Source organism: Pelodiscus sinensis, chromosome 1, assembly GCF_049634645.1.
Source record: "Pelodiscus sinensis isolate JC-2024 chromosome 1, ASM4963464v1, whole genome shotgun sequence".
NCBI classification, from domain to species: Eukaryota; Metazoa; Chordata; order Testudines; family Trionychidae; genus Pelodiscus; species Pelodiscus sinensis.
Window position 1 is genome coordinate 81,063,735 of NC_134711.1, and position 26,437 is coordinate 81,090,171.

The 26,437-nt window shown below is 45.9% G+C and overlaps 1 protein-coding gene across 8 annotated transcripts in view; it reads left to right on the forward strand.

Moving 5' to 3' along the window:
- Nucleotides 1-26,437, forward strand: part of VEZT (vezatin, adherens junctions transmembrane protein) — a 126,899-nt gene that overhangs the window by 34,888 nt on the left and 65,574 nt on the right. For 6 of the 8 annotated variants that reach the window (XR_012905188.1, XM_075933499.1, XM_075933503.1 and 3 more), the window contains exons 2-4: nt 2,876-3,010; nt 21,170-21,259; nt 23,680-23,855. Coding sequence is in view for 7 of the 8 variants with exons in the window: in XM_075933499.1 (XP_075789614.1) it covers nt 2,876-3,010; nt 21,170-21,259; nt 23,680-23,855 (401 nt within the window). In the remaining variant the exon portion in view is untranslated. The remainder of the gene's footprint in view (nt 1-2,875; nt 3,011-21,169; nt 21,260-23,679; nt 23,856-26,437) is intronic. The other 2 variants (XM_025182230.2, XM_075933510.1) reach the window with 2 other exon arrangements.

A 26,437-nucleotide genomic window follows, 5' to 3' on the forward strand; every position in this document is an offset into this window, starting at 1 on the left:
GCCAATGCGGCGTACCCCCTTATGCCCCAGCTCATGAAGCCCTACACCGGCCACCTGGATTCAAGCAGGGAACTGTTTAACTCCCACCTGAATCAGGCTCACTTCCAGGTAGGGTGTGCCTTCGGCCATCTGAAAGGCAGATTTAGATGCCTGCTCACTCGACTGGTCATGGGGGAACATAACATCCCCAATGTGGTTGCAGCATGTTGTGTGCTGCACAATGTAGTGGAGAGGTAAGGGGAGGCCTTCCTCCCTGTATGGGGGACACAGGCTGATGTGGAGGGGAGGCACTTTGAGCAGCCCCAGAGAGCTGCAATCTGGCAAGCCCACCAGCTGGGCTTGCGCATTTGAGAAGCCCTGAGGGAGCAGTTCTCCCAAGGAGGCCAATGATTTTCCCCAGGGCCTTCCAAATGTGGGATTGCTCCATGCCCCCAGTGCCTTCCTCCCCAAAACCCCTCCTGGCTCCACATTCACACGTACTCATTCATCACACACTGAGAACAGAGATAGGTGTTGGTGAAAAAATGTTTACAGTTTATTTCACTGTTGGTTTTTTGAAAAACTAAAATACTCTTTTGTTCAGAAAAATAAAGTGTTTGTAAACAAAGTAAAGTGCTTCCCTCAGTGACTCTCACAGGTGGGAAGGGGGAATGTCAGCCTGAAAGGGGGGAGGGAGGCTCAGGGCTGAGGGTGCTGCCTTGATGAAGATCCCATGGCACTTTGGCTGGGGAGGCCTTCTCACACACAGCCGCACATGTGGCCTGGGACAGTAGGGGGCTGAGCAGGTGGTGGGGCTGTACCTGGGTCTGGGATGGTAGGGGCTGAGGGGAGAGTAGGGGTTGCTGGGGGGCAGGCTGAGCAGGACCAGGGACAGGACCGGGGAAGGCCATTGCCTCCTGGATAGCAGCACAAATCTCAGTGCGCTGCTCGACAAACTCATCCAGCAAGAACCTGCACCACTCTTCCTCTGCCTCCAGCCTCCGGTTCATTGCGTCCTGCATCCCTTGCAGAACCAAGATGTGCTGGTGCAACCAGGTCCAAATACATGCACCAGTGCCGACGGGTTTCCTGCAGCTGTCTGGGTGGTGAGGCAGGTGTGGCGCCCCCTCCTGGTCCACTGGTCCGGCTGTAGAGGACAAGAGGGAAAAGTCATCAGTCATGCATGCCCACACTTTCCCTGAGAGGGCATGCCCTTCCCCTTCTCAGCAGTCAGTGCCTGTCCTAGGATCAGAGGATGCTTATGTACATCTTAGGAAGGCATGGTGTGGCCTGGCCAGCAGCCACAGTCTCCCTGGAGCGAAGAAGGTGTGCAGGCCACCATCCTGCGCTCCCCTCACACACACCCCATGGCCAAGCAGCACAGACAAGTGTCAAGCCACAGTTGGGGTTCCCGCGGGTTGCTGAGTGGCCTGAAGCTGTGTGGCAATCCCAGCGTCCCCAACCCATGCCTGCACCTGGCATCACTGCCTGCAAGAGCAGGTGCTGCCTCACAGCTATGCGGGTGCAGGGGTAGGACGACCCTCCCTAAGGTCAGCCAGGTGTGTGCTCTCCCTCCCCCCCCCCGGCTGTGATCAGCATGACATGTCACAGCACTGCACCATCCACTTTGCTCCCGCCTGCCCTGCCCTGTGTGTGTTGGACCCTCACAGCACTCACCTGATGTTCCCTCCCCGGTGTCTGAAATTGTCTGGGAGGCCTCCTGAGTGTAGGTGTCTGGCTCCAGGGTGCTCCTGGTGCTGTCTTCCTCCTCCTCCTCTTGGAGCTCCTAGTCGACTGCTAGGGTCTCACCCTGGAGTTGCGGCTGCTGCTGCACAGGGGTCTCCAAGCCAGATTCCACAACCCTCTCGGGAGGCAGGGGTCCTTGTAGTAGGCACAGTAGTGTGCCGTATCCCCTGCCGCAGCTCCTTGACTTTGGCTCTGTCTTTGCCAGGCCATCAGCCATTCTGGTGTAAATGTCAGCGTTCCTCCGCCTGGACTGTGAGACCTGAAGAGCCTCATCCTAAGACCAGAGCTCCAAGAGGGTTTTTGTCTCGGGCCCAGACCAGGAGGGTGTCCGGCGTTTGGTGCCCCTGGCTTCCTGCGGGGATGTGTCTCTGGAAGGGCCAAGGGGGTCTTGCCCCTGGGACATGGCTTCGAGTTGCCTGACCAGAAAGAGCAGCGCAATCTCAGAGTCCTGGCTGGAGCTGGCTTGCTGCCAGAATGCTAAATCCCAGGTTCCTGTGCCTTTTAAAGATGTCTATAGGCAGGAACAATAGAGTTGAAAGCTGTGGCAGGAGTGTCCACCAGGACTTCTTCCTGGAGGCCTTTATTGTCAACATAAATTCTTCCCCATGTCCACACTTACCTTTCGTCGACAGAACTCTGTTGACAAAGGCGTTATTCCTCGTAGAGTGAGGTCTACCACCGTCGACAAAACTGCCACGTTCTGTTGACTTACTGTCGACAGAATGCGGCAGTAGTGTAGACGCAGGTATAGTTTTGTTGACAAAAGTCCACTTTTGTCAACAAAATCCTGTAGTCTAGACACACCCTTGGTGTATTATCTTTGAGAGTGTTGGAAAACAGGCATTTTTATGCTTGTGTGAATTTTAAAGTATGTGGATTAGCAAATTAGTATTGTATGTGCAGTAGAACTTTGTTTTTATGCCCTTAACACTTGTTTCACTGGACGCTTCCTGCCCTGTGCCCTGCCTTCCTCTACTCCTGATGTACTCAGTGACCCTGACTCTGAAAACTGAATTTTCTTCCTGCTGTGTACTTTGCAAGCAATTGTGTGGCTTGAGCTGTATTTGTTGATATTTAATCATGGCTTTTCTTTCTTAGAAGTGTTGAAGAGGCCATTTGGTCTTACTTTATTTTTGTAATTCTGTTTCAGAATTCTCCACTTTACCAGTATTTGCAGGATTTGGGCCATACAGATTTTGAAATATGTTCAGCTGTATCTCAGAAGACAGAACAATGCACAGCAGAGGAGAGGCAACAAGAACAAGATACCCGTACCACACAGAAAGTAATCATTCATCTTTGTCTTGAAACTATGTTAAAATATATAAAATCACAGGCATCATTTAAACTCTTGCTATATAAAAAGTTATTAGAACTAGTAGATGCCTCATCTGCCTTTCTGCTGATATAGTTTGGGGCTAAGGAAATGCCACTTGGGATTTAAATTCAGTAGAGATGCAAGAGACTTTCACAGTGAACTTTTCAAGAGCTGTAAGTTACATTATTTGCCAGATATTTTATAGTAATTTAATATAGGATTAATACATAATAAGTATAAAACAGGGTGGGACTTCTTGCTGGAAAGTAGAGCTAAAATAACAGTTGTCCCTGGGACATCAGAATCATACTAACGCCATGTCTTCACTATGTGGGAAGGTTGAATTAAGATATGCAACTCCAGCTATGTTAACTATGTAGCTAGAGTATCAGAGGGGTAGCCGTGTTAGTCTGGATCTGCAAAAGCGACAAGGAGTCCTGTGGCACCTTATAGACTAACAGATGTATTGGAGCATAAGCTATCGTGGGCAAAGACCCACTTCGTCAGATGTATGTAGCTAGAGTTGACATACCTTAATTTGAGTTTCCGCACAGTCTCCACAGCAGAAGGTCGATGAGAACAAACACTCCCATTGGCTTCCCTTACTCCTTGTACAAGCAGGACTACTGGCACCAATGGGGGTGCTCTCTGAGTTCAATTTAGCAGGTGTTACTAGACCCGCCAAAACAAACTCGGGAAGATGGATCATGGCAGCATTGATCTTCCACGTAGTGAAGATGTAACCTAATTTATGGAGAAATACGTGGCCAGTGTTCCTAACTTCTTCCTCTTCTTCTTATGGGCCTATATAATATGGAGCTTTGTTGGGTCCTCCTCAGTTCCGCCCCTGATGTGCCCACAAACCAGTGTGGGTGCAATCACCTGTGCTCTTTATCTGTAGTTTACTTTTCTACAACCTTCTAGCTACAAACAGCTTCATTATCGCAGCCCAAGGAACTGCTAATTCCTGCAGCCAGGAAGGAAGAGCACCAACTCCCTGGCTTCTTCTTTTCCTCTCTCTTGGCTGCTTTCCTGCCTGCCTTTTTGTAGCCCTGGACTAACAAGGCTGGCAGCTGTTCTCTGTTTGCAAATAGGCTTGGACTTTCTCAGCCAACTCCAATTCTCCTTTCTTGATTGGGGTGGGCATGACAGAGGCCTGACTCAGTGTTTCTTAGGCTGTGATAGGATGTTGGCTAACTCACTTTGAGTTTAGCACACTTTCTATAATGAATATTTGAGTGGTTGGCCTAACTGCCCAATAGTGGGGACTAAACAATTTTCGGGCCTCATTGTGGATAGGCTAGGGAAGCTCAATGGTGTTGTCAGCCCTGTCTCTTTTTGGTGTAGAAGAGAGCACTAAGTTTTTTACTGAATATGAAGCAATTTAAAACATAAGTTTTTAAACTGTTTAAACTGCTCTTTTTTGATATTACAATGGCTTGAAGCAATGTTTTTCAAATGAGAGTAAGGAAGTTTCAACGAGATTTGGGTACCTAACTCCCATCATCTTTTCTGAAAATTCCAACCTAAATTATTATGCCATTCTGAAGTAGTGTCAGCAGTTATTTGGCTTGAGGAGCTTTCATTGAGGATGCTAGAGATCAGGAGGAATAAAGCCAAATAGCTCAAAATAACAGATTCCACAAGTCTGTAGACCTGATAATCGCCGGAAGGTGAACAGCTCAAACATTTTGCACTTCAAAAACAGAGAAATGATCTGTAGTGTTTTGATGGGTGGTGCTCATCACCTGTATACACAACACATTTGGATTATGCTTGATAGATCAATGACCTGAAATTTTAAGAATTCCAGAAATTAAATCTGTTTCCACAATATTAACTTGGACATGTGGTAAATATGTAGTATTGTACACGTTGATTGACATAGTTTTTGTTAAGAATGTATACTATGGCTCTGTGAAGCCAATTTGTAGATTTGGCTACAGGGTTTTTCTTTTAGGGCAGCTGCTACAGGAAAAATCCCCTTGCTGGCCATAAACATTGATGTTTGTGGAGATTCAGTTGTTACATTGTCCTTTCTTTAGCACCTAGTTGGAGCATGCACAGTGTAGTTATATTCTGCCTGCTTCTTTCTCTTCCACAGTGGAGAGTTCTGTTTTCAATGAACATGTTCTAGCTACATGCTAAGCTAGAGCCTGGAGGAAAAAAGAGATCTTTATGTAGACTTTTCTGCCCAAAACACTGCAGGGTAGGGTGTCCCCTGAAAACTTAAAAGGTAAGAATTGGGAACAAGGTTCCACAGTCTTAATGATTCATCATATCTGAAAAATCCATGTTTCTTTCCCATTCTGTTCGCTGTAGCATTCCACTCGCTTGTGTCTGTTGCCTTATGGATTCTCAATTTGGTCCACTGCTGCTTTCCACCCTTCTCCAGTGCTCAGTCATGTGTACACACAACACATTACTGTTTTCCAACAGTCTCCCCGACCTGCTGCCAGAGCTTCCCACCCACTTTCTTGCCACTTCTGCTTTCCTGTGCCAATGCACCACTCATTAGTGAGAAGTAGAATGGGTAGTGTACCTGCATGCCATCTTAGAAACAGGAAAGAGAAAGGGAATGATACCACCCTACATTCTGCAGCAAGGCTCTCTGTTTTTTGTGGTATACTAGCGTTGTCTTGTGACACATTGCAAGTTGGGCAGCAGTATGGGAAAAAAGTTCAAAAATAGTCTCTAATGAAAGCAAATTAATAATACCATATTGAATATACTCTACTCTAGTCTCTGTGTAGATTCTTATATTATGGTCATCACTAGTATATGAAGACCTTCTAATAGTGCATTAAGCAGTGTGACTAACATATATTATGCCTTTTTTCTCTCATTCTTCCCCTCCTCGGGCAGAAGGATTTACCCATTTGTTTTTATATTTAATTTATAACACACACAAACACATATTGCTATATGTTAGAGAAGGCAAGGTCAAAGAAAGGAGTCTTGCTCTTAAGGCAGAAAATAGTGAGGTTTGTATAGTCCTATGGAAGTCTTTCTGTGTTGATAAATTCGAGTGCTCGATGGCAATACCATAATAATAAAAAACATAATTCTATAAAAGCCCCTGATTCTGTTAATGCTGCTTTGTGTAACTCAGTCCTGTTGTCACAACATTTCTAGTTAGTTTTAGAACTCAGCATTGATGTCAGCAGAAATTGAGTATTTTGCTGTGAAATTTCAGTCCATATGCTGCAGAACATATAAGGAAAAGTGTCATATATATTATTGGGGGAGTGAGCTTAATTTGAATGCCTTGAATGCCTACTTTCTCAGTCTTAAGATCATACATATATTTATATTTAATATGTGAGCTGTTTTCTGGTAAATGTTCATTTCACTGGCTAATGAATTAGAAATAATCACTGCAGACTTCTTTCAGTGCTCAGGGAGTAGAGTCTGACACTAATTTGGGACTAATGATGAGTTAACACTACTTTAAAAGTATTCCTGAATATATTATGTTCATTTCTGTTGGTTTTGAAAGCTGTTAAACTGAGCACATTAGCTATGACTGACTTGTTTCTCTAGAAATCTGACAGAAAATGTTTTCCCTCTTAAGTTATTGGCATTTAGAGTGCACGTGCAGTTAACTGACATATTTCTGCTTTTGTTCAAAGAGTTTTATTTTAATTTATTTTAATTAAAACTCTTTTAAATTGAAAATTAGGTCAATAAAAAGTGATTGACTGATCCCTGTATATTATGGTAAGGTAGAGCACAGGTTGTTTCTAAATAGCTACATTACTTATTACTCAGTTTTATGAAAGGCAGAACATTTGTGCCATCTGATTGTATGTGTATGTATGTAATTTACCATTTTCCAAAAGCATACTGTTTCTATTTCGCACTCTTCTGAGTTTACTCATTTTATTGTCTCAAGAGTTCTTCCTTTAGTGTTGTCAAGAACAGAGACAATTGATCTTAGATTCTTTTGAAACTTTTAATACAGAGAGTGTGTGAGTAGGGGCACCAACAGCCTCTGCGGGACCCTTAGCAAGGTCTTTTGGGGAGGGCTGGCTCTGCCCTCCCGGAAAGAGCAGAAAGAGGACTGAGGGGCTGGGGCAGCCAGCCCAGAGCAAACCACACTGACCCCGCCCCTCCAGTCCTCTGCGCCCTCAGGAGTCTCAGAGCTCTTTGAATCACTGGGCCCTGGGGCAACTGCTCCCTTCCCTCTCTTCCCCTCCCCCCCACCCTGCCAGTGGTGGGCCTGTGTGTGAGTTTATGATGTCTGTACATCAAGCTCATCCGAGGAACTCATGAGCACCAGAACTGTCTGCTTATCCTGGTTTTTAAATGCGGGAATGTGAAGACAGGAGGGAAAAGAACCACATACTAAATATTAGAGTTATAGGATATTGTGAATAGGAATTGATGTAATCATTACTGGCTTTGAAACCTCTGTGCTTTCTGAGACACTAGATAGTCTTTTTCCGACCTTTTAATTTTTGCTTCTCCTTCCCATTTCAGTAAAATGTCTTGAATGGATTTATTTTGAGAGTTTGTGGTGAGAGGAAGGTTGGTCTTATGGTTAAGATGCTGAACTGGGACTTGAGAACTGTGTTGAATTCCCAGCATTGTTCATGACGTCTCTGATATTTGGACAAATCATTTAAGTTCTTTGTGCCTCATTTCCCCAATTTTTTAAATGGGATTGTTAATACTTCCTTGTTCTCACCCTTTATCTGTCTGGAGTATATAGATCAGGAGCAGGGACTACAGTGCCTAGCTTACTTGGGCCTGGTCTTGGTTGAGTGCAACTTTAATACAAATATGCAGTCACATGAAGAATAGAAATACACAGTGAGCATCCATCACCATGTCTATCTGCAGAAGGAACACCGATGCACTTGTTCTTTTCCATCCTGTTCCTAAGAGTATCCTTGACTTGCAAGTACCATCAAAGCAAGTCTCTACATGACTTTCAAGTGGAAAATATTAAATGAGTTCATCCCCACCAAAAACAAAACAAAACAAAACAGATGAACAATTGAGGACATAATGGGTGTTCCAGATTTTTGAACCTGGGTTGGTGGACAATGCTGGAGTCCTAGACGCCTCTTCCAGAACACTCTGGCCTGAGAAGGTGTTATTTTCTGAGCTAGATTCTTCTTCCAAGAGGCTATAGAATCTTTTACAGGACATCTTGTACTGCTGTTCTCCCTGTGGCGATGTAATTGCCTGGAAAAGGAGAGAATTATGTTGCTGGGCAAGGGAGGATGCTACTTTTTCTGTAGGCTGCTAGCTGAGTGATTGGTGAAGGATCATGGTACATTGACATATAGCTGCTACAATAGTTGAATCAGTTTTATACGTCAGCACTAAGCTCCTTGTGTCAGTAGTGCTTGTCCTCACAAAGAGCACTTTCACCGATTTAACTGCAGTTGTGGGTAAGGATGTTCAGGACTAGTCGATTTCCCCCCCTCCCTTGCTGCCTCTATCAGATAGAGGCAGCAAAGAGGGAGGGGGAGAAGGGGTACTTCAAAGTGGAAGCGCCACACAGGTGAGCTGGGTATCATCTGTGTGGCGCTGCTGCTTTGAAACCCCCAGGCAGCATTTCAAAGGGGCAGCCGCTGCACAGCTGACCTGTGGCTCAGCTGTGCAGCGCTGCCCCTTTAAAATGTGAAAGTGCCACGGGGCCCGGGATCAGCTGGGGAGTCCCCAGCTAACTCCAGGCTCCACGTCACTACCTGTTTGAAACGCCGAGGTGGCATTTGAAAGGGGCAGTGCAGCACAGCTGAGCCAGGATCGGCTGTGCAGCACTGCCCCTTTGAACACCGCTTCAGCATTTCAGAGTGGCAGCCACACAGATGATCCCAGGCTCAGCTGTGCAGTGCTGCTTCTTTGAAACATCTAGGCAGCGTTTTAAAGGGGCAGCACCGCAAAACTGAGCTGAGGTTCAGCTGTGGGCACTGCCCCTTTGAATGCCACATTGGCGTGTAGAAGAGGCAGCCACACAGCCGATCCTGGGTTCAGCTGTGCTGCGCAGCGCCTTTGAAAAGCCGAGGCGGTGTTTTAAAGGGGCAGTGCCGCACAACTGAGCTGGGGATCATCTGTGCAGTGCTGCCCCTTTGAAATGCCGTCTGGGCATTTCAAAGGGGCGCCTGGGCATTTCAGAGGGGCAGTGCCATGGAGCCCAGGGTCACCTGGGGACTTTCCATCTGACCCTGGGCTCTGCGAGGCATATAGCACAACATGGAGCCCGGGTCAGTGGGGGATTTTCAGTCCACTGCTAACCCTGGGCTCCATGGCTTTGAAATGTACATTTTAGTTGTTGATTAGAAGTAACCTCTTTATAGTTTCACTTTGTTAAATGTGTTAAGATGAAAGTGCTATATAATTGCAGGATACTATGAATGCCATTTTAAGTCCCATACAAAAAGGAAACATTAGTAAATATTTTATTTATTTGGATTTAGATGAATGAACATAAAAGCATGCCTGTCCTAGACAGTAGGTGCCCTTGCCATGAATTAAAATATAGGGGACACATTTTATGTATCACAAAGAGCCCATTTAACTTATTTTTATTTGTAAAGTAGAAAGGAGAATACTCAAGAGTCATTAAAGGCAACATGACCTGACTTGTGTTTTGATGAAGACTGTTTTATTTGTCAGTCACTTCCAGTGGGAATAAAGACTGTAAGACACCGTTCCAAGATACCTGAATAATTTAATGTTCCTATACACCACCGGTTCACAGCCCGAAACAGTGGGTTGCCTTGATTTGTGTCTTCAAGTTTCAACCTGTCTTTCTTCCATTTATGGAAGCTCAGATTTTTCTTTAACATCAACATGAGGAATATGAACAAAAAGATAACTTATACAGCACACCAAGTGGTTTAGTTCCTAGCTCAACAGATTGTATTAGTCAGCTGGTAACAGTACTTTATTTCTGACTTTAATGATCATTAATTAACGTTGTCATTAGTATTGATTTAAATGTGTGCAATCAGGAGCTGAAAACTCAGGAGGATGAAAGTACAGTAGTTTTAAAAAGTACATTGTCCTTAAAACAAAAACTTTATCTTGAAATAAATATTTTTTCCCCTACACTGTGCTTTCAATACACTGAGTGCAGAGGTTCTAGTCTAAATTAAGAATCCATCTGACCACTCAAGAACAGTTCAAAGGCCATTGTTTATAACACAGCTATTGCTTCAACTCATTACCAACAGCACTTTTTCTTTTACCTTTCTTCATATTAAATGACTAGGGAGTTATTTGCAACACAATTTTTGCAGCACTACAGCTTGAGAGATGCTACTTGTTTTCAGTGATATAGTAAACTTCCGATAATCCGGCACCTTTAGAACCCAGGGGGTGCCGGATTATCAGAAATGCCGGACTATCGGAAGGGGGGGCTATGAGGAGTCTGGGGTGGGGGGGGAGATGCCAACTCAGACTCCTTTAACCCCCCCCCCTTCCCGATAGTCCGGCTCTGCCCCAGGCATCCCCGATTCAGCCGCTGCTGGTCAGTTTCAGCAGTGGCTGAATCTGGGACGCCTGGGGCAGAGCTGCTGGGGTGCTGCCAGGTTGGTCCGGTAGTGCCACCCTTCAGCGCTGCGAGACCAACCCAGCAGCACCCCAGATGCTCTTGGGGTTGACTGGGACAGAGCAGCTGGGGTGCTGCCAGGTTGGTCCCGCAGCGCCAAGGGGCGGCGCTACGGGAACAACCCAGCAGCACCCCAGCTGCTCTTGGGGATGCCTGGGACAGAGCAGCTGGGGTGCTGCTGGGTTGGTCCCGCAGCGCTGAGGGGCGGGCGCTACGAGACCAATCCTGCAGCACCCCAGCTGCTCTGCCCCGGGTGTCCCCGATTCAGCCACTGCTGAAACTGACCAGAATCATCCGCTGGTCAGTTTCAGCAGTGGCTGACCTGGGGACGCCTGGGGCAGAGCAGCTGGGGTGCCGCTGGGTTGGTCCCGCAGCCCCGAGGGGCAGCACTACGAGACCAACCCGGCAGCACCCCAGCTGCTCTGCCCCCAGATTCCCCGATTCAGCTGCTGGTCAGTTTCAGCAGCGGCTGAATCGGGGAAGCCGGGCACAGAGCAGCTCCACTTGTCTGGCAGCCAGAGCACTTCCGGGTTCCTGATGGTGCTGGACCGTCAGGAGTGCCGGAGCATTAGATGCCAGACCAGTGGAGTTGTACTGTATTTCTATATGGACAGTCTGCAGCCATTGCCTTTCTGCAGCCCCTGAATGGTCTATTAGCAGTGGTTCCCAACTTGTGGAACATACAAGGGGAGAGGCTATTCTTGATTTAGTCCTAAGTGGAGCACAGGATCTGGTTCAAGAGGTAAATATAACTGGACCACTTGGAAATAGTGACCATAATGTAATAAAACCACATCCTTGTGGTGGGAAAACACCTCAGCAGCCCAACACTGTAGCATTTAATTTCAGGAAGGGGAACTACACAAAAATAAGAAGGTTAGTTAAACAGAAATTAAAATATACGGTGACAAAAGTAAAATCTCTGCAAGCTGCATGGCAACTTTTCAGAGACACCATAATAGAAGCCCAACTTAAATGTACACCATAAATTAAAAAACACAGTGTAAGAACCAAAAAAGTACCACCATTGTATAATAACCAAATAAAACAAGCAGAGGGAGATTTTAAAAAAATCTTTTAAAAAGTAGAAATCAAATTCTAGTGAGGAAAATAGAATGGAGCATAAACTTTGTCAAATTAAATGTAAAAATATAATAAGACTAGCCAAAAAGGAGTTTGAAGCATAGCTAGCCAAAAACTCAAAAAGTAATAGTAAAATGTTTTTAAGTACATCAGAAACAGGAAGCCAGCTACATAACCAGTGGGGCCCTTGAACGATTGAGATGCTAAAAGAGCACTCAAAGGTGATAAAGTCATTGCAGAAAAGCTAAATGAATTCTTTACTTCTGTCTTCAAGGCTGAGGATATTGGGGAACTTCCCAAACCTGAGTGATTCTTTTTAGGTGACAAATCTGAGGAATTGTCCCAAATTGAGATGTCATTAGAGGAGGTTTTGGAACAAATTGATAAACTTAACAGTAACAAGTCACTGGGACCAGATGGCATTCACCCAAGAGTTCTGAAAGAACTCCAGTGTGAAATTGTGGAATTATTAACTGTGGTTTGTAACCTATTCTTGTAACCTATCAGCTTCTGTACCTAATGACTGGAAGATAGTTAATATGACGCCAATATTTAAAAAAGGCTTTACAGGTGATCATGGCAATTACAGACCAGTAAGTCTAACATCAGTACTGGACAAATTAGTTGAAACCATAGTCAAGAATAAATTTGTCAGACATATAGATGAATATATAACAGAGAAGCTTCCAGATCACAGGCCCTGGTTCTCATGGGAGACTTTAGTCACCCCGACATCTGTTGGGAGACCAATACAGCAGTACAAAGACAATCCAGGAAGTTTTTGGAGGATGTTGGGGATAACTTCTTGGTAAAAGTGCAGAAGGAACCGACCAGGGGCTATGCACAGCTTGACCTGCTGTTCACAAACAGGGAGGAACTAGTAGGGGAAGTAGAGGTGGGTGACAACCTGGGAAGCAGTAATTCCGAGATGGTAGATTTCAGGATCCTGACCAAAGGAAGAAAGGAGAGAAGCAAAATACACAGCCTGGACTTCAGAAGAGCAGACTTTGATTTCCTCAGAGAACTGATAGGCAGGATTCCCTGGGATGATTACATGAAGGGGAATGGAGTCCAGGAGAGCTGGCAATAATTTAAAGAAGCCTTATTAAAGATGCAGGAAAAAACCATCCCGATGTGGAAGTAAGAAAAGCAAATATGGTAGGCGACCACATTGGCTTACCGGGGAAATCCTTGGCGAACTTAAACACCAAAAGGAAGCTTACAAGAAGTGGAAGCTTGGACAGATGACTAGGGAAGAGTATAAATACATTGTTCGAGAATGCAGGGGTGTTATCAGGAAGGCGAAAGCGCAATTGGAAATGCAACTAGCAAGAGATGTGAAGGGTAACAAGAAAGGTTTCTACAGGCATGTTACCAATAAGAGGGTGATCAGAGAAAGTATGGAGTCCTTACTGGATGAGAGAGGTAACCTAGTGATAGATGATGTGGAAAAGTTGAAGTACTCAATGCTTTCTTTGCATCTGTCTTCACAGACAAGGTCAGCTTCCAGCTTAATGCACTAGGCAGCATGCTATGGGAAGGAGGTGGACAGCCCATGATGGGGAAAGAACAGGTTAGGAACTATTTAGAAAAGCTAAAATACTTAATCCATGGGTCCAGATTTAATGTATCTGAGGGTAGTGAGGGAGTTGGCAAATGTCATTGTAGAGCCTTTGGCCATTATCTTTGAAAACTCCTAGAGATTGGGAGAGATCCCAGATGATTGGAAAAAAGCAAGTGCAGTGCCCATCTTTAAAAAATAGAAGGAGGACAATCCAGGGAACTACAGACCAGTCAGCCGTACCTCAGTCCCCGGAAAAATCATGGAAGGGATCCTCAGGGAATCCATTTTGAACCCCTAGAAAGAGGGGAAAGTGATCAGGAATAGTCAGCATGGATTCACGAAAGGCAAGTCATGCCTGACCAATCTGATTAGCTTCTATGATGAGGTAACTGGCTCTGTGGACATGAGGAAGTCAGTGAATGTGATATACCTTGACTTTAGCAAAGCTTTTGATACAATCTCCCACAATATTCTTGCCAGCAAGTTAAGGGAGTATGGATTAGATAAATGGACTGTAAGAAGAATAGAAAACTGGCTAGACTGTCAGCCCCAATGATTAGTGGTCAATGGCTCGATGTCAGGTTGGTGGTCAGTTTCCAGCAGAGTGCCCTAAGGATCGGTTCTAGGCCCGGTTTTGTTCAACATCTTTATTAATGATCTGGATGAGGGGATGGGCTGCACTGCACCCTCAGCAAGTTTGCAGATGACACTAAGCTGCAGGAGAGGTAAATACGCTGGAGGGCAGGGATATGGTCCAAGTGATGGTCCAGGGATATGGTCCAGATATGGTCCAATTCTCTAATCTATTAGAGATGAGAGAATTGGGCCAAAGAAATCTGATGAGGTTCAACAAAGACAAGTGCAGAGTCCTGCACTTGGGACTGAAGAATCCCAAGCATTGTTACAGAATGGGGACCAACTGGCTAAGTAGCAGTTCTGCAGAAAGGAACTTGGGATTACAGTGGATGAGAAGATGAATATAAGTCACCAGTGTGCCATAGTAGCCAAGAAGGTGAATGGAATATTAGGTTGCATTAGGAGGAGCATTGCCAGCAGATCTAGAGAAATGATTATTCCCCTTTATTTGGCTCTGGTGAGGCCATATCTGGACTATTGGGTCCAGTTCCCAGCCCCCCACTACAAAAAGTATGTGGATGCATTGGAGAGGGTCCAGTGGAGAGCAACCAAAATGATTAGGGAGCTGGAGCACTGAGGGATTTGGGTTTGTTTAGTCTGGAGAAGCGAAGAGTGAGGGGAGATTTGATAGCAGCCTTCAACTTCCTGTAGGGAGGTTCCAAAGAGGATGGAGAAAGTCTGTTAACAGTAGTGACAGACGGCAGAACAAGGAGTAATGGTCTCAAGTTACCGTGGGGGAGGTCTAGGTTGGATATTAGGAAAAACTATTTCACTAGGAGGGTGGTGAAGCACTGGAATGGGTTACCTAGGGAGGTGGTGGAATCTCAATCCCTAGAGGTTTTTAAGTCCTGGCTTGACAAAGCCCTGGCTGGGATGATTTAGTTGGGATTGGTCCTGCTTTGGGTAGGGGGCTGGACTCAATAACCACCTGAGGTCTCTTAAAGCCCTATGATTTTATGATTCTAGCATAATTTATTAGGGGAAAGTCAACATGATTTCTGTAAAGGGAAATCATGCCTTACTAATCTGCTGCAGTTCTTTGAGGGGATTAACAAACGTGCACAAGGGAGAATCAAGTGGATATAGTATACTTAGATTTCCAGATAGCCTTGACACGGTCTCGCACCAAAGGCGCTTCAGTAAAGTAAGTTGTCATGGGTTAAAAGGGAAGGTCTTTTTATGGATTCATAACTGGTTAAAACACAGGAAACAAAGGGTAGGAATAAATGGTAAGAGAGGTAACTAGTGGAGTCCCCAAGTTCTGTCCTGGGACCCATCCTATTTAACTTATTTATAAATGATCTAGAGAAAGGGGTAAACAGTGAGGAGGCAAAATTTGCAGATGATACCAAATTGCTCAAGATAGTTAAGACCAAAGCAGACTGTGAAGAGCTTCAAAAAGATCTTACCAATCTAAGTTATTGGACAACAAAATGGCAAATGAAATTTAATGTTGACAAATGTAAAGGAATACACATTGGAAAAAATAATTCCAACTATATATACAATATGATGGAGACTAATTTGGCTACAGCTACTTGAGAGAGATCTTGGAGTCATTGTGGATAGTTCTCTGAAAACATCTACTCAGTGTGCAGTGGCAGTCAAAAAAGCAAATAGAATGTTAGGAATCATTAAAAAGGGGATAGAGAATAAGGGTATGTCTACACTACAAAGTTAATTCGAACTAACAGAGGATAGTTCGAATTAACTTTAATAGGCGCTACACATACAAACCACTAACTCGAAGTTAATTCGAACTAGCGGAGCGCTTAATTCGAACTAGGTAAACCTCATTCTACGAGGACTAACGCCTAGTTCGAATTAAGTAGTTCGAATTACGGGCTGTGTGGCCACTTAATTTGAACTAGTGGGAGGCTAGCCCTCCCCAGCTTTCCCTGGTGGCCACTCTGGGCACCACCAGGGAAATTCTTCTGCCCCCCTCCTGGCCCTGGAGCCGTTAAAGGGGCACGGTCTGGCTACAGTGCCCGTGCCAGGTGCAAGCCTGCCAGCACCCAGCCAGCAGACCCTGCACCTGGCACGGCACGAGCCAGCCACCCGCTGCTACCCAGCCCTCCGCCTCTTCCCAGGACCAGGCTGGCGGCTCCCAGGAGCCTGCCCGGGGACGCAAGAGGCGGTCGCCCGCTTGGTCTAGTGCGGAGATTGTGGACCTCATCGAGGTTTGGGGGGAAGCCTCCAACATCTACGACCTCCGCACTAGGCACAGGAAAGTGGCCGTCTAGGGCAGGATAGCTGCCAGCCTGGCCACCCAGGAGCAGGTTTGCATGAAAATCAAGGTGGTCCAGTGAGACCCCCGACCCTGAGCCCTGAGCTTAGAACATAAAAACGTAAGAACGGCCGTACTGGGTCAGACCAAACATCCATCTGGCCCAGTAGCCTGTCTGCCGACAGCGACCCACACTAGGTACCCTGGAGGGGATGGACCGAAGATAATGACCAAGCCATTTGTCTCGTGCCATCCATCTCCAGCTTTCCACAAACAGAGGCCAGAGACACCATTTCTACCCCCTGGCTAATACCACTCCATGGACCCAACCTCCATGAATTTATCTAACTTCTCTTTAAACTCTGTTATAGTTCTAGCCTTCACAGCCTCCTGCAGCAAGGAGTTCCACAGGTTGACTATTTATTTGCTTTGTGAAGAAGAACTTTCTGTTGTTAGTTTGAAGCCTGCTACCCATTCATTTCATTTGGTGTCCTCTAGTCCTTCTATTATGGGAACTGGTGAAGAACTTTTCTTTATGCACCCTCTCCACACCACTCATGCTTTTATAGACCTCTATCATATCCCCCCTCAGTCTCCTCTTTTCTAAGCTGAGAAGTCCCAGTCTCTTTAGCCTCTCTTCATATGGGACCTGTTCCAAACCCCTGATCATTTTAGTTGCCCTTTTCTGAACCTTTTCCAAGGCCAAAATATCTTTACTGGGGTGAGGAGATCACATATGTACACAGTACTGAAGATATGGCGTACCATAGTTTGATACTTCCCCTCCTCCCTCTTCCCCTGGCTTCCCCCTTCCAGCTCCCTCCTCCCAGGTTTCCTCCTCCCCTCTCCCACCCTCTCTCTTCCCCTCTCCCACCTCCTTTTCCCAGTCTCCCCGAGTTTTGTTCAATAAAGAGAGCTTCTATTTTATACATCAGGAAGGGGGGCTAGGGAGGGGTAAGAGGAAGGAGGAAAGGGAGGAATGGGGTATGGGCCCCCGATGGGAAGGACTGGGGTGGCTCTGTGGGCTCCTCGAGGTGGAAGCTCTCCTGCAGCCCCCCGATTGACCCCCCCCCCCCAGATGGCAGCCTGCGGCAAGTGCAGTCAGGCTGAAGGCCGAATGCTGTGATGTGCCGAGTGTGGGCATTCAGGGCACTCCAAGCCAGGACTGTTTTGCTGTCCCTCATCGAGTTAGACAAGAGAGTGGGGAACCCCTTAGAACTGTCTGTCCGGGGTGGGGGTCAGGTGCCTTTAACCACAGCCCTCGGCTAGCCTGAGACAGCAGCTCCACGCTCTAAGTCCTAATCTGATGCCCTGCCGGCACTGCTTCTGGCCAGCCTTAACCTCGGTTCAGGATCCACTCAATGTGGACATGCTAGTTCGAATTAGTAAAATGCTAATTCGAACTAGTTTTTAGGTCTAGATGCACTAGTTCAAATTAGCTTAGTTCGAATTAACTAATTCAAATTAAGTTAGTTCGAATTAGTGCTGTAGTGTAGACATACCCTGAGATAGAGAATATCTTATTGCCTCTATATAAAACCATGATGGTATGACCACATCTTGAATACTGCGTCCAGATGTGGTCGCCTCATCTAAAAAAAGATATATTGGCATTGGAAAAGGTTCAGAAAAGGGCAACAAAAATAATTAGGGGTTTGGAACGGGTCCCATATGAAGAAAGATTAAAAAGACTTGGACTTTTCAGCTTAGAAAAGAGGAGACTAAGGAGGGATATGATAGAAATCTATACAATCATGACTGGTGTGGAAAAAGGTGAAGAAGGAAAAGTTATTTACTTATTCCCACAATATAAGAACTAAGGGTCACCAAATGAAATGAATAGGCAGCAGGTTTAAAACAAACGAAAGGAAGTTTTTCTTCACTCAGTGCACAGTCAACCTGTGGAACTCCTTGCCAGAGAATGCGATGAAGGCTAGGACTTTAACAGGGTTTAAAATGGAGTTAGATAGATTCATGGAGTTTAGGTCCCTCCATGGCTGTTAGCCTCTGTTTGTCTGAAAATGAATGACAGGGTAGGGATCACGTTGTGTTTCCTCCCTCCGGGGCATGTGGTATTGGCCACTGTCGGCAGACAGGATACTGGGCTAGATGGACTGTTGGTCTGAACCAGTACGGCTCTTCTTATGTTCTTATGATAGACAAGCCTGAAGTTACTTCAGCACTTGTGGTCCTATTATCTACCAGGGACAATGTCAGTGGCCACCCCTTCTTCATAAAGCAAAGTATTTCTTTGAACAAATCCAGTACAGAGAAAACATATCTTGAAAGCGATAATACAACATATATGCATGCTTGACTTTCTAGTTGCCACCCATCTTCCTCTTAGAGACCATGGCAGGTTTTAAAAATCCTCTTTCATAGGGTTTTGTCCTCTAGGTTAAAGTCTTATGCCAGTGCCTTGTAACCTTCTTTTCTGTAGCAGGTTTTCTACTTTGTTCTCTTTTTGGTTCTTTATCTTCATAGCCTCCTTAAATCCTAGCATAATCAGTCTATGCAGTCTGTTCCAGGTCATGGCAATTTGCAGATTTGTTTACTTGTCTAAAGATTTGCCACAATTACCCCCTAGTGCTGTTAGTTCTTCTAGTTCATTTATGCTTAGTAACTACCCTGGCCCCCACTGTTACTGCATAGCTTAACTTGCTTCAAGAAAGTAGTTAACTTCTTTCTGCAATACAAAGTGAGAGGGGAAACTAAGTAACACATATTCTTTCATAAAAATAAATTGGGAGTTTTCTTCTTTTCCACGTCAAGCAATGAGTTGGTTTTATTTAAAAAAAAAGTCTCGTGGAACTGACAGGCTCATTAATTGGGTGTCTAAAGTTTTTCTCTTGAGTTGCTACATCAAGTCAATGTTACACTGTCTTTCAGAACAAATGTCAAATCTATGCACTTGGCTATCCTGCCTGTAACCGTTAGACCATAGCCTATCCCAGTACAGGCAGTCCCTGAGTTATGCGGATCCGACACATGTCGGATCCGCAGTTACGAATGGGGTTTGCTGCCCGTCTCCCTGGTCTGCAGGAGACCAGCAGACCAGGGAGACGGGAAGCAAAGCCTCTGAGGACGCCGGCAGCGGGACAGCTGCGGCGCGTCTGGGCTGTCCGCTGCCCGCGTGCTCCGCGGCTTTGCTCCACGTCTCCCCAGACCAGGGAGACAGGGAGCAAAGCTGGGGAGCCCGCGGGCAGCGGACAGCCTAGACGCGCCGTGGCTGTCCCGCTGCCGGCGTGCTCCGCGGCTTTGCTCCACTTTGCTCCCCGTCTCCCTGGTCTGCTGGTGTCCAGCAGACCAGGGAGACACGGAGCAAAGCCGCGGTGCGTCTCGGTCCCCCGTCCGTGTCTCCCTGGTCTGCTGGGGGCGGGGAGTTACAGCTAGTACCCCCCCCCCCCCCCCAGCAGTCCAGGCTTTTCTCCGGACGCCTGTGGTGGAGCAGCTGGGGCACTGCCGGCTGGTCCCGCAGCGCCGCTCTGGGCGCTACTGGACCAACCCGACAGCACCCCAGCTGCTCTGCCCCAGGTGTCCTGATTCAGCCGCTGCTGGTCAGTTTCAGCAGCGGCTGAATCAGGACGCCAGGGGCAGAGCAGCTGGGGTGCTGGTGGATTGGTCCAGTAGCGCCGAGGAGCGGCGCTACTGGAGCAACCCACCAGCACCCCAGCTGCTCTGCCCCAGGCGTCCCCAAGTCAGCCGCTGCTGAAACTGACCAGCGCTGACTACAGGAAGCCCGAGGCAGAGTTGCTCTGCCCCGGGCTTCCTGGAATCAGCCGCTGATCAGTTTCAGCAGCAGCTGACTTGGGGACGCCTGGGGTTCTTAAGTTGAATCTGTATGTAAGTCGGAACTGGCGTCCAGATTCAGCCTGTTGAAACTGATCAGAGGCTGATTCCAGGAAGCCCGGGGCAGAGCAACTCTGCCTCTGGCTTCCTGTAGTCAGCCACTGGTCAGTTTCAGCAGCGGCTGAATCTGGACGCCAGTTCCGACTTACATACAGATTCAATTTAAGAACAAACCTACAGTCCCTATTTTGTACGTAACCCGGGGACTGCCTGTACTATTAACAGATTAGGAATTCTAATTTTTTGTGATTTTAAGGAAATGTTTTTGATTATTCGCTTGGGTTAGTAGTTATTTGAAATCTGTGTGGATAGGGAGTCTGTCCCTAATTAGAGGCCTACAATTCATACATGAACCTGAAAGCCGGGTTTTAGGTTGTGTGTGATGTAGCCTGGAGATGCAGGTATATGATGCCTAGTGTTAATCTGAGGTTGAGTTTCTGGAACAGTTACTGCAATGGTCATTACTGGGCCTCAGTACCTTTAATATCTATGTCCACTAGGTGAGCCTCAATCTCTCTCTTCCAGTTGTGGCACATGCATAGGTAAAAAACAGGTCCTCATTCGCAGTCCTTTTTACTTTAGGTTCTTTAGATCATTTGATCCTGCTAGATTCTCCTCTTATTCTCAAGGAGGGAGGGAATCTTTCACACTCGGGCTATGTACAGACTGTGGATTTTTTCGGAAAAAGGTACACAAATGGCATTCCACAATTTATGTACCTTTTCTGATTATTTTTTTGGAAAAGGCTTTTCCAAAATTTGGCCCATCTAAACTGTGCAAAATTTCGGAAAAGCCTCCTCTTTCGGAAGAGTCGTTCTTGTGAAATGAGGAAGACAGGGCTTCCAAAAGAGCATGTCTGCTCTTCCACAAAAAATGTCCCATAACCTCAGACAGCAACTACAACCTTCAGATCAGGTGGCTAACTCTAATTTCACTTGCTTTAAAATGTAGCATGTATAGCACCTTGGAATGAAGGACTCAATGAGAGCTTTATTTTACCTTCTTATATATAGGCAAATTGTTCAAGTGACCAGAAACAGATATCCCATCCCGTTACTATACTCTGAAGTTGAACCTGATAGAAGAAGTGAAATTTACTTTCAGTTACAAGGAATTTGATTTAGCAAGAGAAACTGAAGCAGAAATAAATAAATTGTTGTTTCTTTTATATTTGTAATTTCGGTTTTCTATTCCTTTTAGCAAGGCATCCTGTCAAAACTAGCTGAGCTCTTTAAAAACTCATTTCCTTTTTCACCATGTAAGAAAAAAGATGATCTACTCCACCGATTGGTAAGTATTTTTTTATTTTCTTCCCCAATCCTGCATCTCCCTGTCTTCTACACCTCTCCTTGGTCTATATTAGATATGTTAAATATCGGTTATTTGAATAGTTGAGTAACCTCATGAATTCTTATTGGTTACTTGACTATACTATGGTCCCCAATGGTGGGGCCAGCAGCCAGTGCACTCTGGCTCCGCTCCTGAGGAGTCCCCTGCCACTCTGCGCTGCCTCTGTATCAGAGGCAGGGTACCAGGTGGGAGCTGGTCCACGAGGGGAGCCAGTTTAAAAACCAGCTACCCTCACGGACTGGCTGCCTGTCGCCCTGTGCTGCTGCCTCTGATACAGAGACAGCAGCGTGGGGTGGCAGCAGCCCCTGTCCGGGAGGAGTGGGGGTCTGAACTCCTGGACCCGGCACAAGCTGAAAATGAGCCAGGCTGTTTGCCCACATGGGTCCTAATGCACTTTAAATATAGAGCCACAGTGAGGGTAGGTTCGGGACACAGCACGAGCCAGGAGTAAGCCGGGCTGCTGGCCAGCCTACTAAAAACTTTACTGGTGGGGGAGTGAAAAAGCATATAATCTATACCACTAACCTATAAGCTTTTGCTTATTGGTTATCCACGACACTATTACATCCCTAGTCTATATTTTGCCTCATTCAGTGCCAGTCAGCAAGACTGACCAGTTGGGACTTGACATATTCTTTAAAATTCATCAGTTTTGGAGGAACATGCAAAGCTCACTACATGCAAAATGAAGAGTTTTGAAATGCAGCGTAAAGGTTTTTAAATGTAGATGAGTTAATTTTACCTTAGGAAAGCTTGACAAAAAATGAAGATGTTATTTAAAACTGAAAAGACTGAATATAGTGTCTTGTCTTCTTGATCCAGTTCAGTTGTACAAAAAAGTTAAGGACAGAACACCATACCATATATGTATTGCTTCCTAACAATTCAGATCTGGCTTCTAGTGTAAAGCCACTTGCTTACTTGAGAAATTGCTCTTCTGATCATTTATATGAATGAGGCTTCCAATTTGTCACTTGGTTCTGAGCATCTCTTTCATGATGGAATCTGGGAAAACACATAGGGCCCAAATCACCTCTGTACCAGAGCTGAACATGGCATAGAGATTACAGGAATGGTTTAAATGTAACTTTGTACTACCTTTGCATCTTCTCTTTCCTAGGGCACATCTCAGCTACTAACACTTGTTATAACATCATAAGGTCCAACATAACTTGCGGCCAGTTGCCTCTGGCCCCTCATTTTGACTTCACCTGATAAGTGTAACTCCTGGCGTGCCCTGTGCACCATGGGTTCCAACTGGAACCAGGTGCATAGGTAGCCATCTATCAGCACAGGATGCCCACCGCACTGAACAATTATCTGTGGGCCAGATCCACTGGCATTGTGGTCCGTTGACTAAGCTAAAGCTGGCATAAAGGGTCCAAGATGCAGACATGGATTAGGTCCACGTTTCCTTTCACTCAGAGACTTGGCATCTGACCATTTCATATGTAGCAGGAGGAACACAGGGCAGTTGTTTCATACTTTATGTTTTTACTGAAATAGTTGTGGATCATTCCTGACACTGCAGAACTAGCAGTGTCTGATTTCTCACTATCATTATTTCATTGTGTGAATGACATAAGAATGCTGTCCTTAAATACAGCCTTAAGAAAAACTGGGAAGGAGTTCTGCTGCATGAAGAAAGAAGAATGGTCATATCCTTCCTGGAGTCCTGAAAGATCTGCCAGTTCCATCCCAACCCCTCATAATAACCACTCCCACAGCCTAGGAGATCAAGATTTCCTTTGAAGGCTGGCAACACTGATTTTGAACTGCCCAAGAGATAAAGGAACTCTTTTTCTTGTCCCCACATAAGCTGCATATGCTACCTCCACAGCCATCTGGTTTTTGAAAAGGTCTTGAGGCTCTCTCCTGGAGACTCCTATTGCAGGCAGGGATTCTGATTCTAGTCAGCTGACTTTGTTTGTCACCTGGTCCATGGCCAGTTTTTGTAACTGACTGATTTTTACAATCTCTATCTTAATATCTTTTTGCTGGGCTAATGAAAGATGCTATAAAAGAAAGCGACATTCATTTAAGTGCAACAGACTTTTCAGGTTGTAGCTGGAGTTCAATTCTTCTGGTATATTCTAATGCCTACAATCATTCCTATAGAATTACATTATACAATCTGTAGCATGTTTCTAATTCAGCCACATTGTCCTCATTTAGGATCAGGTCACAAGTTCAATGCAAGCAGATTTTAGAATTAAATAAATTTAAGAGAAGTGGTATACCCAATTGTAGTGCATCTAAAATGCTGAACTCTTCAGAACTATACACACTAAAGATTTGCTATTTTTTAACAATTTAATCTCTATTAATGCCCTATTTTTCTTTCACTCATTCATATTAAGGATGTTGGCTTTCGATTGGACTCTCTCTATACCATCCTGCAACAGGAAGTTCTGCTACAGGAGGATGTGGAGCTGATTGAGCTACTCGACCCCAGTATCCTGTCTGCAGGGCATTCCACGCAACAGGAAAATGGACACCTTCCAACACTACGCTCCCTAGCGACTCCTAATATTTGGTACTGTCCAGAAAATGGCTATGACTATGACTATTTAGATATACTGATGGGGAAACTAACAGCAAGCTCTTAGCATAAAAGATTTTACCCAAGTCCTTGTTTAGGTTATTTGCCTTTCCTTTAGTCTGCCAGGCCCAGATTTTTTAACTTCCTGAGCACACAGAAAAAAACATTTTTTCCTCAGGCTTTTAAGAATAGGCTGGGTTGAAGGCTGGTGAGTAATTACATGTAGTCCTTTGTATTACATGGTCTGTTTTAATGTATGCATGATGGTCACTTATGGCTGTTTTGACATATTTTATTAAATAAATAAAGTGATTGATTAGTTCTTGAACTTCTGAAGTTAAGTTCTGCCGGCTTTAGTACATATCTAGTGTAAGCACACTGACCTGGAAACTGGATTTCCACTTTCCAGTTGAAAAGTTGTTATGGTATTTTTAAACAATTTGTTTGGTATTTTTAAACAATTTAAAGTTAAACAATTTGTTGGAACCTCTCACATTGCGGTTTTGGATTTCTTCAGGCCACGCTTTCGACTTCATTGGAAATTTTAAAAGATTAATTTGGATTCCACTTCTAATGTGTCTCAAAAATGAAGTGATGAGGCAGGTCTGGAGAATTTGCCACCATATGGCAAAGCACGGGGCTCTTGTACATTTCAAAGGAGGAATGTGGAACACCATGTGCAGCCCAGTACCAGTGGGAAGTCCCACTGACTCTGGGCTACATACGGGTGTGCCAGCTTTTAAATGTACAGGAGTCCCCAGTACTCTCTGCATTTCAAAGCAGAAGCACACTCATGAAGCCCAGGGTCAGTGGGGAACTCAGACTACCCCGCTGAACCCAGGTTCCGTGTTGCGCTGCCGATTTGAAATGCTATCCAGAGCCCGGGGTCAGCTGAGAACTCCCAGCTGTCTGTGGGCTCCACGTGGCATTTCCCCATAACCTGGGGTCAGCTGGGGAGGAGTCCTGGGATCAGCTGGGGAGTCCGCAGCTGACCCCAGGCTCCAGGCTGCACTGCCGCTTTAAAACGCCGAGGCAGCATTCAAAGGGGCAGTGCTGCACAGCTGAATTGGGCTCAGTTGTGTGGCGCTGCCCTTTGAAATACTCCCTCTTTCCCCAAGAGGCAGCATGGGGGGGAATCGACTAGTTGACTGACTATCCAATAAGCATTTGCTTATCAGATAGTCGACTAGTCTTTAACATCCTTAGTTTGGATAGCATTCATGCTGCTAGAGATGTAGACATCAGCGAGAAGTATTTAATTGCAACACAGGGCAGCAAGAAGTCTATTAGAGATAGCAGACAAGTCTTGTTTATAAAAGTTGTCTACCCTTTTGCCTATGACTCTGTCCTCCTAGAGATGATTTCGTTTCCAGAATATTTTTTAACCCTATACAATGCTTTCTTTAACCCTGAGCGTCTGCTAAAAACAGTAAATAGTGTGAAAGAATTATGTACTATGCATATTGAAATTGGTTCTTATTGTGGATCTCTGTATTTGTATCTCTTTTGGGTTTGCCTGACAGCTGTGGTCACCAACAAGTCGATGACAATCGACTAGTCGATAGCAGGGGCACTGCCAGTCAATTGCAAGGCAGTGTTCCCAGGCCCCTCTTAATCCCCCCACTCCCAACAAGGAGCCCGCCCTGGCGTGACAGTCTCCCGCAAAAATGGAGCTAGCTTCGGCTTCCTGCAGTATGCGGGGAAATCCCAAGGCTTCGTGCCAGATCCAGCTTCTCAGCATGCTTCCTGAGAAACCGGATCTGGCATAGAGCCTTGGGACTTCCCCGCCCCTTCCCCCCACCGCAGGAAGGAAGGAAAGCAGAATGGGGAAGGAAGGGAAGACAAGAAAGCGTGCGCTCCACCCCTACCCATAAAAGCATGCACGCTTTCTTGTCTTCCCTTCCTTCCCCATGCTTGGCAGGGCATCGGGGGAGGGGGGTAGTTAAAATGGCAGCACAGGATCCGGAGCAGCTGGATTTCTTAAAGAAACCACACATGCGCTTCTTCCAGCGTTGCCTGAAGGACCCCCAGGTATCGGCTGAGCTGCTCCTGTCCCCTCCCCCTGGCCTGACCCCCAGCAGCACCCTGCCCAGACACCATCCAGCACCCTGTCCTCTGCCCAGACACCATCTAGCACCCTGTTCCTCCCCTGGCCAGACACCCACCCCCAGCTTCTCCTGTACCCTACTTTCTACCCAGATTCTGCATCCCCATTTCTTTCCCAACTCACTGACAGCCATGTCATGCACAGTGGATACCTCATTTTTGGCCCCACCCCAGAGTGTAGAGGAGCCCACAAAATCCACTAACCCTGGAACCCCAGAAGAGTTCATCTGTTCTGAGGACTTGAATCTCAGTCCTACCTACTCTCCTCATGGGGCTGGAGTGTCAGGGGAGTGAGGTGTCTCAGTTGGGGCCAGATCAGTGAGGTTTGGGTGGTTTTGGAGGGTTGTTTCTTTGCATCTCACTTGTGTGGTTTCCGACTGATTTTTCTGTGGGTCAGTGGCCCCTGACCCAAAACAGGTTCCCCACTCTTCCCATAAATAAAGACAGTGCTGAAACATTTTGTGTTGTAC